The sequence below is a fragment of the Oncorhynchus tshawytscha genome, linkage group LG14, assembly GCF_018296145.1.
Source record: "Oncorhynchus tshawytscha isolate Ot180627B linkage group LG14, Otsh_v2.0, whole genome shotgun sequence".
Lineage (NCBI taxonomy): Eukaryota > Metazoa > Chordata > Actinopteri > Salmoniformes > Salmonidae > Oncorhynchus > Oncorhynchus tshawytscha.
In genome coordinates, this window is record NC_056442.1 from 42,583,696 (window position 1) to 42,597,817 (window position 14,122).

At 45.9% G+C, this 14,122-nt stretch overlaps 2 protein-coding genes across 2 annotated transcripts in view; both read left to right on the forward strand.

Annotated features, from left to right (window-relative positions):
* Positions 1-14,122, forward strand: part of LOC112267238 (chloride channel protein 2) — a 464,010-nt gene that overhangs the window by 47,197 nt on the left and 402,691 nt on the right. The window lies entirely within an intron of this gene.
* Positions 1-14,122, forward strand: part of LOC112267448 (chloride channel protein 2-like) — a 64,196-nt gene that overhangs the window by 42,630 nt on the left and 7,444 nt on the right. Inside the window, exons 20-24 of the mRNA XM_042296593.1 lie at positions 3,073-3,286; positions 5,517-5,650; positions 6,941-7,137; positions 12,169-12,286; positions 12,572-12,642. Coding sequence (XP_042152527.1) covers positions 3,073-3,286; positions 5,517-5,650; positions 6,941-7,137; positions 12,169-12,286; positions 12,572-12,642 — 734 coding nt within the window. The remainder of the gene's footprint in view (positions 1-3,072; positions 3,287-5,516; positions 5,651-6,940; positions 7,138-12,168; positions 12,287-12,571; positions 12,643-14,122) is intronic.

Genomic DNA, 14,122 nt, shown 5'->3' on the forward strand with positions numbered 1-14,122 from the left:
ATGGACAGTAACCTGTATGGACAGTAACCTGTACCCATTCCCTCCTCTCCTCCTGTTCTTCCCTTCTCTCTCTCCTCTCCTCTGTTCTTCCCTTCTCTCTCTCCTCTCCTCTGTTCTTCCCTTCTCTCTCTCTCTCTCCTCCTGTTCTTCCCTTCTCTCTCTCCTCTCCTCCTGTTCTTCCCTTCTCTCTCTCCTCTCCTCTGTTCTTCCCTTCTCTCTCTCCTCTCCTCCTGTTCTTCTCTTCTCCTCCTCTCTCCTCTCCTCTGTTCTTCCCTTCTCTCTCTCCTCTCCTCCTGTTCTTCTCTTCTCCTCCTCTCTCCTCTCCTCTGTTCTTCTCTTCTCCTCCTCTCTTCTCTCCTCTGTTCTTCTCTTCTCCTCCTCTCTTCTCTCCTCTGTTCTTCCTTCTCCTCCTCTCTTCTCTCCTCTGTTCTTCTCTTCTCCTCCTCTCTCCTCTCCTCTGTTCTTCTCTTCTCCTCCTCTCTTCTCTCCTCTGTTCTTCTCTTCTCCTCCTCTCTTCTCTCCTCTGTTCTTCTCTTCTCCTCCTCTCTCCTCTCCTCTGTTCTTCTCTTCTCCTCCTCTCTTCTCTCCTCTGTTCTTCTCTTCTCCTCCCTCCTCTCCTCTGTTCTTCCTTCTCCTCCTCTCTCCTCTCCTCTGTTCTTCTCTTCTCCTCTCTCCTCTCCTCTGTTCTTCTCTTCTCCTCCTCTCTCCTCTCCTCTGTTCTTCTCTTCTCCTCCTCTCTCTCCCTCTCCTCTGTTCTTCTCTTCTCCTCCTCTCTCCTCTCCTCTGTTCTTCTCTTCTCCTCCTCTCTCCTCTCCTCTCCTCTGTTCTTCTCTTCTCCTCCTCTCTCCTCTCCTCTGTTCTTCTCTTCTCCTCCTCTCTCCTCTCCTCTGTTCTTCTCTTCTCCTCCTCTCTCCTCTCCTCTGTTCTTCTCTTCTCCTCCTCTCTCCTCTCCTCTGTTCTTCTCTTCTCCTCCTCTCTCCTCTCCTCTGTTCTTCTCTTCTCCTCCTCTCCTCTGTTCTTCTCTTCTCCTCCTCTCCTCTGTTCTTCTCTTCTTCTCCTCTCTCCTCTCCTCTGTTCTTCTCTCCTCTCTTCTTCTCCTCTCCTCTTCTCTTCTCTCCTCTCCTCCTCTTCTTCTCTTCTCCTCTCCTCCTCTCCTCTGTTCTTCTCTTCTCCTCCTCTCTCCTCTCCTCTGTTCTTCTCTTCTCCTCCTCTCTCCTCTCCTCTGTTCTTCTCTTCTCCTCCTCTCTTCTTCTCTTCTCCTCCTCTGTTCTTCTCTTCTCTTCCCTCCTCTCCTCTGTTCTTCTCTTCTCCTCTTCTCTCCTCTCCTCTGTTCTTCTCTTCTCCTCTCTCTCTCCTCTCCTCTGTTCTTCTCTTCTCTCTCCTCTCTCCTCTTCTCTTCTCTCCTCTGTTCTTCTCCTCTCCTCTTCTCTCCTCTGTTCTTCTCTTCTCCTCTCTCTCTCCTCTCCTCTGTTCTTCTCTTCTTCCTTCTCTCCTCTCCTCTGTTCTTCTCTTCTCCTCCTCTCTCCTCTCCTCTGTTCTTCTCTTCTCCTCCTCTCTCCTCTCCTCTCCTCTTCTCCTCCTCTCTCCTCTCCTCTGTTCTTCCTTCTCCTCCTCTCTCCTCATCTCCTCTTCTCTTCTCTCCTCTGTTCTTCTCTTCTCCTCCTCTCTCCTCTCCTCTGTTCTTCTCTTCTCCTCTCTCTCTCTCTCCTCTGTTCTTCTCTTCTCCTCCTCTCTCCTCTCCTCTGTTCTTCTCTTCTCCTCCTCTCTCCTCTCCTCTTCTCTTCTCCTCCTCTCTCCTCTCCTCTGTTCTTCTCTTCTCCTCCTCTCTCCTCTCCTCTCCTCTTCTCTTCTCCTCCTCTCTCCTCTCCTCTGTTCTTCTCTTCTCCTCCTCTCTCCTCTCCTCTGTTCTTCTCTTCTCCTCCTCTCTCCTCTCCTCTCCTCTTCTCTTCTCCTCCTCTCCTCTGTTCTTCTCTTCTCCTCCTCTCTCCTCTCCTCTGTTCTTCTCTCCCTCTCCTCCTCCTCTCTCCTCTCCTCTTCTCTTCTCCTCCTCTCTCCTCTCCTCTTCTCTTCTCCTCCTCTCCTCTCCTCTCTCCCTCTCCTCTGTTCTTCTCTTCTCCTCCTCCTCTCCCTCTCTCTCCTCTTCTCTTCTCCTCCTCTCTCCTCTCCTCTGTTCTTCTCTTCTCCTCCTCTCCTCCTCTCCTCTGTTCTCTCTCTTCTCCTCCTCTCTCCTCTCCTCTGTTCTTCTCTTCTCCTCTCTCTCCTCTCCTCTTCTTCTCTTCTCCTCCTCTCTCCTCTCCTCTGTTCTTCTCTTCTCCTCCTCTCTCCTCTCCTCTGTTCTTCTCTCCCTCCCTCTCCTCTTCTCTTCTCCTCTTCTCTTCTCCTCCTCTCTCCTCTCCTCTTCTCTTCTCCTCCTCTCCTCTCCTCTCCTCTCCTCTCCTCTCCTCTCCTCTCCTCTCCTCTCCTCTCCTCTCCTCTCCTCTCCTCTCCTCTCCTCTCCTCTCCTCTCCTCTTCTCTTCTCCTCCTCTCTCCTCTCCTCTGTTCTTCTCTTCTCCTCCTCTCCTCTTCTCTTCTCCTCCTCTCCCCTCTCCTCTCCTCTTCTCTTCTCTTCTCCTCCTCTCCCCTCTCCTCTTCTTCTCCTCCTCTCTCCTCTCCTCTGTTCTTCTCTTCTCCTCCTCTCTCCTCTCCTCTCCTCTTTCTCTTCTCCTCCTCTCTCCTCATCTCCTCTTCTCTTCTCTCCTCTGTTCTTCTCTTCTCCTCCTCTCTCCTCTCCTCTCCTCTTCTCTTCTCTTCCCTCTCTCCTCTCCTCTGTTCTTCTCTTCTCCTCCTCTCTCCTCTCCTCTGTTCTTCTCTTCTCCTCCTCCTCCTCTCCTCTGTTCTTCTCTTCTCCTCCTCTCCCCTCTCCTCTCCTCTCCTCTGTTCTTCTCTTCTCCTTCTCTCTCCTCTCCTCTGTTCTTCTCCTCCTCTCTCCTCTCCTCTCCTCTTCTCTTCTCCTCCTCTCTCCTTTCCTCTCCTCTTCTCTTCTTCTCTCCTCTCCTCTGTTCTTCTCTTCTCCTCCTCTCCCCTCTCCTCAGGTGCGGCGGCCCTGTCTGGAGCAGTCACTCACACAGTGTCGACGGCGGTCGTTGTGTTTGAGCTGACGGGTCAGATCAGCCACATCCTGCCGGTGATGATAGCGGTGATACTGGCCAACGCCGTGGCCCAGTCCCTCCAGCCCTCGCTATATGACTCCCTCATCATGATCAAGAAACTACCCTACCTCCCTGAACTGGGCTGGGGACACCACGAGTATGTAGGACTACACCTATCTGTCCATCTATCTATCAACAGCACCCCTGGAGCAAATTAGTGTTAAGTGCCTTGTTCAAGGATAAATCAACAGATTTTTCACATTGTCAGCCCTGGTATTTGAAACAGCAAGCTTTCATTTACTGGCCCATCACTCTAACCACTACACTACCTGAGGGTTAACCTTTTGTTCCCATTTTCTAACAGTCATCACTCACAAGCTATGTTTCCATTAACTTGTCCGATTTATTTTTGGTCGACATTTAGAAAGTTTGCATAGAAAATCGATGTGACAATTGCCTGCTACAGTGCATTTCCATTGAACTATCTTTTGTTCAAAAAACAGCTGGACGTGAAGACGTCACACGTACAATTTTGTAAAAGTTTTTCACAAAACCCTCGTGTTGAATAATGAAGTGGTTGAGGTGTTTCCGTTACCCAATTAGACAAACTGCGCGTTGAATAAATTGGTGACTGCCTGTATGCCCTCCTACCTATCTGTTTCACATCTCAGGTAGTCCGCCAACACCAGCATGGATAGAATGCATTCATTTACTAATATTTCCCATATTCTAATCATTCTCATGTCCCAACATATTGCCACGGTGAAACTTGCACTCCTGTAGGCCTAGATCTGAAATAATTGGATGGTGAAACTTGCCAGACAACCAGAAAAGCAAGGTGAAGCAATTCAGTCATTCTTGAGTCAGGACAATCCATGTCCTGCAAAGAAACATTATTTTTTATAGTTGAACAATAGATTTTGCTAGCAGTATATGCCTTTAGAATGAAATGTGGAGTTTTATAGCTACTTGATGACAAAACATGTCTTCAAAATGATTTGGAAATCATAATTTATTAGAAAAACACAGATTCCATCATGTCTCACAATAAAGAAAGTTTGGCAAAATAACCCCCCCTGTTGAACAGTTACAAGTGTTGTTGATCTGTAGAACATTTCTTCTTTTGTGACATTAAGTCAATGGAAAACTGTACTGACTGTATGGGTGGTGCTAATACCCCCTTCCTCTCTCCCATCGTCCTCTCCTCATCCCTCTCTTTTACTCCTCCTCTCGTCATCCCTCTCTTCCACTCCTCCTCTCCTCATCCCTCTCTCCCATCATCCTCTCCTCATCCCTCTCTTCCACTCCTCCTCTCGTCATCCCTCTCTCCCATCATCCTCTCTCATCCCTCTCTCCCATCATCCTCCTCATCCCTCTCTCCCATCATCCTCTCCTCATCCCTCTCTTCCCATCCTCCTCTCCTCATCCCTCTCTTTTACTCCTCCATCATCCCTCTCTTCCACTCCTCCCTCCTCATCCCTCTCCCATCATCCTCTCGTCATCCCTCTCTCCCATCATCCTCTCCTCATCCCTCTCTCCCATCATCCTCTCCTCATCCCTCTCTTTTACTCCTCCTCTCGTCATCCCTCTCTTCCACTCCTCCTATCCTTCTCCTCATCCCTCTCTCCCATCATCCTCTCGTCATCCCTCTCTCCCATCATCCTCTCCTCATCCCTCTCTCCCATCATCCTCTCCTCATCCCTCTCTTCCACTCCTCCTCTCGTCATCCCTCTCTCCCACTCCTCCTCTCGTCATCCCTTTCTCCCATCGTCCTCTCCCATCGTCCTCTCGTCATCCCTCTCTCCCATCCTCCTCTCGTCATCCCTCTCTCCCATCGTCCTCTCGTCATCCCTCTCTCCCATCATCCTCTCGTCATCCCTCCCTCCCATCATCCTCTCGTCATCCCTCTCTCCATCATCCTCCTCTCCCTCATCCCTCTCTCCCATCCTCCTCTCGTCATCCCTCTCCCCTCCCCCCTCTCCTCCTCCCTCCCTCCCTCCTCTCGTCATCCCTCTCTCCCACTCCTCCTCTCGTCATCCCTCTCTCCCATCCTCCTCTCGTCATCCCTCTCTCCCATCGTCCCCCCTCTCTCCCATCCTCCTCTCTCATCCCTCTCCCCATCGTCCTCTCGTCATCCCTCTCTCCCACTTCCCCCCTCTCTCCCATCGTCCTCTCGTCATCCCTCTCCCCCTCCCGTCATCCCTCTCTCCCATCGTCCTCTCGTCATCCCTCTCTCCCATCGTCCTCTCGTCATCCCTCTCTCCCACTCCCCCTCTCGTCATCCCTCTCTCCCATCGTCCTCTCGTCATCCCTCTCTCCCATCGTCCTCTCGTCATCCCTCTCTCCCACTCCCCCTCTCGTCATCCCTCTCTCCCATCGTCCTTCAGGAAGTATAATATTTGTGTGGAGGACATCATGATCAGGGATGTGATGTACATCACCCTCAACTGCTGCTACAGAGACCTGCATGATGTACTGCTGACTGGACACCTCAAGACCCTAGCCCTGCTCGAGTCCAGTGGTGAGACACAATCACACGCCCACAAACACACACAAATACACACTAATACTTTACAGATGCAGACACGCATACACACACATTATAGACACTACAGAACATTTTCAGTCAAATAAATGCTCCCCCACACACACATTCAAGTTATGTATTCTTATGCCAAGTCTGTTGTAATTGTGAAGCGATGCCAAAGCAATTAGCTGGGGCATTTAACCAAGATATAATAAGCAAATTTCACACACAAAGGCAATTATTTAAAACAAACAAACATACCCCCTCATACACACTGTACTGTAGTACCCCCTGTTGTGTGTACACACACACACACACACACACACACACACACACACACACACACACAGACAGACTCCTGGCTGTTCTCAGTTACATCACTCACCATGTTGTTGTGATTCGTTAGGAGTCCACTGCAGTCTGCACATTAACTACTGTTCTAAAATACCTCCTCTCTTCCATCCCATCTTCCCACTCTGTCCTCCCCCTCCTCTCTTACTCTAATATCCTGGCCCCTTTCTCTCCATTTCTCCTCTCTTCCATCCCATCTTCCCACTCTGTCCTCCCCCTCCTCTCTTACTCTAATATCCTGGCCCCTTTCTCTCCATTTCTCCTCTCTTCCATCCCATCTTCCCACTCTGTCCTCCCCCTCCTCTCTTACTCTAATATCCTGGCCCCTTTCTCTCCATTTCTCCTCTCTTCCATCCCATCTTCCCACTCTGTCCTCCCCCTCCTCTCTTACTCTAATATCCTGGCCCCTTTCTCTCCATTTCTCCTCTCTTCCATCCCATCTTCCCACTCTGTCCTCCCCCTCCTCTCTTACTCTAATATCCTGGCCCCTTTCTCTCCATTTCTCCTCTCTTCCATCCCATCTTCCCACTCTGTCCTCCCCTCCTCTCTTACTCTAAAATCCTGGCCCCTTTCTCTCCATTTCTCCTCTCTTCCATCCCATCTTCCCACTCTGTCCTCCCCCTCCTCTCTTACTCTAATATCCTGGCCCCTTTCTCTCCATTTCTCCTCTCTTCCATCCCATCTTCCCACTCTGTCCTCCCCCTCCTCTCTTACTCTAATATCCTGGCCCCTTTCTCTCCATTTCTCCTCTCTTCCATCCCATCTTCCCACTCTGTCCTCCCCCTCCTCTCTTACTCTAATATCCTGGCCCCTTTCTCTCCATTTCTCCTCTCTTCCATCATTCTTCTTCTCCTCTGCCCATCATCTCTGTCCTCTCTTCACCCCCTCCTTACTTTTTCTCCCTCTCCACCTCTACCCCCTCGTCCCCCCCAGAGTCGATGATCCTGCTGGGTTCTATTGAGCGTGCCCAGATCCAGGCCCTCCTGTCCCTACAGCTAGGCCGGCCACGGAGACTGAAGTACCTGAGAGACCGGGCCACAGCTGAGAAGCGCCTGTCGGTGGTCTCCCACCCGAGCAGCGAGGACGGCTCCACCATGGTCAACCAGGAGGTCCACTTCCAGGTCAATAAGGTAAAAGTACAAATACATCTGTATAAGATGTGGTGCTTACCCTCAGTCTTGAAGCCTGGATCAGTGAAGGAGGGTAAGAGAACCTAGGCACTTTTCATAGTGAAAGGGGAAATAAAACGAAATAAAATTATTCTAATCTCATGGTTGATAAAGGTTGTATCTGTGAGAGAAAGAGTTTTAACAAGCCTTTACTGTCCCATCAGTAAGAGGCCAGGAGAGAGAGACAGACAGAGGGAGAGAGAGAGTCCTGGGGCTCTGTTTACAAACACAGAAAGACCCCACAGAGCCCTAGGAGAGCAACACAATTAGACCCAACCAAATCATGAGAAAACAAAAAGAGAATTACTTAACACATTGGAAAGAATTAACAAAGAGCAAACTAGAATGCTATTTGGCCCTAAACAGAGAGTACACAGTGGCAGAATACCTGACCACTGTGACTGACCCAAACTTAAGGAAAGCTTTGACTATGTATAGACTCAGTGAGCATAGCCTTGCAATTGAGAAAGGCCGCCGTAGGCAGACCTGGCTCTCAAGAGAAAACAGGCTATGTGCACACTGCCCACAAAATGAGATGGAAACTGAGCTGCACTTCCTCTGGCAACCAGTGAAGAACAAACACCATTGTAAATACAAACCATATTTATGTTGATTTATTTTCCCTTTTGTAATTTAACCATTTGCACATCGTTACAACACTGTATATGTACATAATATCACATTTGTAATGTCTTTATTCTTTTGGAACTTCTATGATTGTAATGTTTACTATCTACTTCACTTCCTTTGGCAGTGTTAACATATGTTTCCCATGCCAATAAAGCCCCTTGAATTGAAATGAATTTAGACAGAGAGAGAGACAGACAGAGATAGAGAAAGAAACAAACAAGATAGAGAGAGACAGACAGAGAATGAGAAATGGACAGAGAGAGAGAGAGAAAGAAACAAACAAGAGAGAGAGACAGACAGAGAACGAGAAACAGACAGAGAAACAAACAAACAAGAGAGACAGACAGAGAACGAGAAACAGACAGATAGAGAGGGAAAGAAACAAACAAGAGAGACAGACAGAGAATGAGAAATGGACAGAGAGAGAGAGAGAAAGAAACAAACAAGAGAGAGAGACAGACAGAGAACGAGAAACAGACAGAGAAACAAACAAACAAGAGAGACAGACAGAGAACGAGAAACAGACAGATAGAGAGGGAAAGAAACAAACAGAGAGAGAGACAGACAGAGAACGAGAAACAGACAGAGATAGAGAGAGAAAGAAAGAAACAAATAGAGAGAGACAGACAGAGAGAGATAGAGAGAGAAAGAAACAAACAGAGAGAGAGAGACAGACAGAGAACGAGAAACAGACAGAGATAGAGAAAGAAACCAACAGAGAGAGACAGACAGACAGAGAACGAGAAACAGACAGAGATAGAGAGAGAAAGAAACAAACGAGAGAGAGAGACAGACAGAACGAGAAACAGACAGACAGAGAGAAAAAGAAACACAAAATATATAATATGACATTTGTAATGTCTTTATTGTTTTGAAACTTCTGTATGTGTAATGTTTACTGTTAATTTTTATTGTTTATTTCACTTTATATATTCACTTTATATATTATCTACCTCACTTGCTTTGGCAATGTTAACACATGTTTCCCATGCCAATAAAGCCCTTGAATTGAATTGAATTGAATTGAGAGACAGAGAACGAGAAACAGACAGACAGAGAGAGAAAGAAACAAACAAGAGAGAGACAGACAGACAGAGAACGAGAAACAGACAGAGAGAGAAAGAAACAAACAAGAGAGAGAGAGATAGACAGAGAACGAGAAACAGACAGAGAGAGAAAGAAACAAACAAGAGAGAGACAGATAGACAGAGAACGAGAAACAGACAGAGATAGAGAGAGAAAGAAACAAACAGAGAGATAGACAGAGAACGAGAAACAGACAGAGATAGAGAGAGAAAGAAACAAGAGAGAGAGAGAAACAGACAGAGATAGAGAGAGAAAGAAACAGAGAACGAGAAACAGACAGAGATAGAGAGAGAAACAGACAGAGATAGAGAGAAAAGAAACAAACAAGAGAGAGATAGACAGAGAACGAGAAACAGACAGAGATAGAGAAAGAAACAAACAAGAGAGAGAGAGAGACAGAAACAAGAGAGAGAGATAGACAGAGAACGAGAAACAGACAGAGATAGAGAAAGAAACAAACAAGAGAGAGAGAGAGAGACAGACAGAGAACGAGAAACAGACAGAGATAGAGAGAGAAACAAACAAGAGAGAGAGAGAGATAGACAGAGAACGAGAAACAGACAGAGAGAGAGAAAGAAAACAGACAGAGATAGAGAGAGAAACAGACAGAGATAGAGAGAGAAAGAAAGAAACAAATAGAGAGAGACAGACAGAGAGAGATAGAGAGAGAAAGAAACAAACAGAGAGAGAGAGACAGACAGAGAACGAGAAACAGACAGAGATAGAGAAAGAAACCAACAGAGAGAGACAGACAGACAGAGAACGAGAAACAGACAGAGATAGAGAGAGAAAGAAAGAAACAAATAGAGAGAGACAGACAGAGATAGAGAGAGAAAGACAGAGAACGAGAAACAGACAGAGATAGAGAGAGAAACAGACAGAGATAGAGAGAGAAACAGACAGAGATAGAGAGAGAAACAGACAGAGATAGAGAGAGAAACAGACAGAGAGAGAGAGAGAAACAGACAGAGATAGAGAAACAGACAGAGATAGAGAGAGAAAGAAACAAGAGAGAGAGAGAGACAGAGAGAGAACGAGAAAAACAGACAGAGATAGAGAGAGAAACAGACAGAGATAGAGAGAGAAACAGACAGAGATAGAGAAACAGACAGAGATAGAGAGAGAAAGAGAACAAGAAAGAAACAAACAAGAGAGAGAGAGATAGACAGAGAACGAGAAACAGACAGAGATAGAGAGAGAAACAAACAAGAGAGAGAGAGAGACAGACAGAGAACGAGAAACAGACAGAGATAGAGAAAGAAACAAACAAGAGAGAGAGAGAGATAGACAGAGAACGAGAAACAGACAGAGATAGAGAGAGAAAGAAACAAACAAGAGAGAGAGAGACAGACAGAGAACGAGAAACAGACAGAGATAGAGAGAGAAACAGACAGAGATAGAGAGAAAACAGACAGAGATAGAGAGAGAAACAGACAGAGATAGAGAGAGAAACAGACAGAGATAGAGAGAGAAACAGACAGAGATAGAGAGAGAAACAGACAGAGATAGAGAGAGAAACAGACAGAGATAGAGAGACAGAGAAGAAAGAAACAAGACAGAGAGAGAGAGAAACAGACAGAGAACGAGAAACAGACAGAGATAGAGAGAGAAAGAAACAAACAAGAGAGAGAGACAGACAGAGAACGAGAAACAGACAGAGATAGAGAGAGAAACAGACAGAGATAGAGAGAGAAAGAAACAGACAGAGATAGAGAATAGAGAAACAGACAGAGATAGAGAGAGAAAGAAACAGACAGAGATAGAGAAAGAAACAGACAGAGATAGAGAGAGAAACAGACAGAGATAGAGAGAGAAACAGACAGAGATAGAGAGAGAAACAGACAGAGATAGAGAGAGAAAGAAACAGACAGACAGATAGAGAGAGAAACAGACAGAGATAGAGAGAGAAACAGACAGAGATAGAGAGAGAAAACAGACAGAGATAGAGAGAGAAAGAAACAGACAGAGATAGAGAGAAAACAGACAGAGATAGAGAGAGAAAGAAAGAAACAAAGATAGAGAGAGAAACAGAGAGAGATAGAGAGAGAAAGAAACAAACAGAGAGAGAGAGACAGACAGAGAACGAGAAACAGACAGAGATAGAGAAAGAAACCAACAGAGAGAGACAGACAGACAGAGAACGAGAAACAGACAGAGATAGAGAGAGAAAGAAAGAAACAAATAGAGAGAGACAGACAGAGATAGAGAGAGAAACAAACAAACAGAGAGAGAGAGACAGACAGAGAACGAGAAACAGACAGAGATAGAGAGAGAAAGAAACAAACAAGAGAGAGAGAGACAGACAGAGAACGAGAAACAGACAGAGATAGAGAGAGAAACAGACAGCGCCGCTCCAGAATCTCACATAACTGTTCAATTGGGTTGAGATCTGGTGACTGAGACACACAGGCACACACACACAAACACCCTTTAAACCCCCTATGCTACTTTGAGACCTCTCTATCAAAGTCACTGAGATCTCTTCTAGTCATTGTAGTCAAAATAATGGGCAATTGGGAATTTTATATATGACCATAAGCACGATGGGATGTTAACTGCTTAATTAACTCAGGAACCACACCTGTGTGGAAGCACCTGCTTTCAATATACTTTGCATCCCTCATTTACTCAAGTGTTTCCTTTATTTAGGCAACAGGTACAGCATGAACTGTACTATTGATTATATGTATTCAGAGTGTATTCATAGGTTGCACCATCGTGAATTGGTCGCGTCATGCCATTGTTATGAACGTTCTTCAGCCGCCCAGTCATTCTGGACAGAGGCTAACTACTATTTTGTCAAAATTACACTATGGTCCCTAAAAATATGATGACATTGCTAAAGCAATCAAATATTTAGTAGGAAACAACTTTATCAGCATTATCATGCCGTCAAATGTACTTTAGGCAGATGGCAATGTTGTCATTAGCTTGCTAAATTCATCAAAAAATAGCTAGCAATGCTAACGTTAGCTAGCTACAATCTGGTGGCCTCTCAGTTAATCTGGCTACATCAAAATGATGACAAAATGTTTTCCTACTAATTATTTTCCTCCTTTTGAATGTCATAGTATTTCCAAGCCACTGGAATGCACTTCTAAGGAAATCTTCATTAGCTCTCATTGACAATGCATTGGGTAGAATGGGGCATCAGTCCCAAACACATGTTCGAAACAATATTGTGACGAAACATGCAACCCATGAATAGTAACGTGTGTGTGTGTGTGTGTGTGTGTGTGTGTGTGTGTGTGTGTGTGTGTGTGTGTGTGTGTGTAGATCTCCACAGAGGAGTCTTCCTTCAGTTCCACCCCTACCCCCTCCATGAAGCCACTGAAGCCGGCCCTGAAGAGACCCTCTGTGGTGGACTGCCCTACTGAGATACCCATGCCCACAAGTAAGAGCAAACACACACAGAACTTGTATTACCAACAACAATGGTCTCTATCTCTCCTTCCATGTCTCTCAAATAATTGTATTTCATTTATTTTTTATTCTGAAAGGGGCCTAAAATTCTAAATCAAATAGCGAAATGATCAATAGTATGACCATCTTAAAACAATTCCATAAGTCAGTTTAGAACCCCCCTCAACTGCTTAGACTTTTGCGAATTATTAAACAACTAAGTACTTTTTGAATTACGTAGAACTTCTTCAATAGTCTCTCTCTCTCCCTTTCTCAGGTCCACAGGATCACTCAGGCAGCACCTTAAAGAACCTATTCCGTGTCAGACCTGATATAGAAGGCCTGGAGGTGAGACACCTGTCAGAAAACACACACACTCCTACCTCCTTTACAAACTCTCCCTCTTCTAGAAGTTCACGGTCAATCACTCTCCGATAATCACTTCCTGTTCAATCTCTCTGAGTTACGCCTCCAACTCAAGCCTCCACACCTCCACTTAGGTTAGGCATGACTCTATTTTTTTCAGAGTTGGGGGAGATTCAGAGTTGGGGGTGCATTTTCCCAGCGTGGCAGAGATGTTGTGTTAACGTTGTTCTTGTCTTTGGCCGCTGGAAGTACAACAATGTCAACATCAACATAAAGGGCACTGCATCGAGCTCTGCGTCTCCTGAGTTAAGGAGGCCACCCAAGCGCATCAGGATATCCGTTGTGGTAAGAACGCTGGGCATGCCCCAGGAAACTGCCCAGCAACTGGTCAGCCATCCAATCAACCACTCGTCATCCGCTGCAGGGCTAATCCATGCCTGTGGACTTTGATCTGTGCCGAGCTGAGCCTTGCCGATCTGTGCCATCGAGACAAATGTGTTGAATGCCCTCCTCCCTGTCTGTGAACTCTTACTGCCCTCTGACACATAGTTCTCCTCTTCTGATTGGCTGTTAGGTAGTTTTAACTCTGACCTCATCGTCAGAATGCAAACTGATTGGTCAAGAAGTCAATAGTGGTCGTGGAGAACTCAACCGACTCTCTAGCTATGACACCCTAAACCCCAAAAGACTACAAACCGTGTCTATGTGGTCCAAACGTGGTCTTTCCATGGTCAGGGTGGTGTGTTTAAGCTGCGGGCAACTTAAGGGACGTCTCAGTTCAACCAAAGCATGCTGCTACGCTGTCTATCATCAGCCATGTCATTAGAGTCGTCGAATCAGTGACCTTCTCCTGGTTTGTGGGTGTGGCCCGCCCCTCCACAGAACCAAACTCCTCCCCTTTTCATCTCCTATAGTCATTCATACCACTTGCCATGAAAACATATGTCATACTGAAGATGGAGGGAAGGGGGGGGTTCCATGCATGCCTATTTATGGAGGACAACAGAAATCAGAAGAACATCCTGTTGGTAAGACGGGCAGTTCTTATCCTCCTGTCCAATGACAAAGCAATTACACTTACAACCACCAAGGAACCCATAATGCATGAGAGGAGGAATTATTTGAAGTATCTGGAAAATGACACCATCAACCATGATACACTGTCTAATTACCAATGCTGCTACGCTCAAACAGCCATTCATGTCCATCAATGAAACAACTGCCCAATTCTGAATTAAGAAGGATGATTACAACATATACAACATAACACTTTGTATGTACCCCCCTGACAAAATATAAAATGGTAATTGTGTTATTCATAAATAGTCAAGAGAACAACAATCTGGAAATGAAATAGTTCAAGGTTTTATGTCATTAAACATTGATTTTATTTCATATCCATAGACTACATGAATGACACATCCATATCATAAAAGCATCCATTCATCATATAGCTAGATTA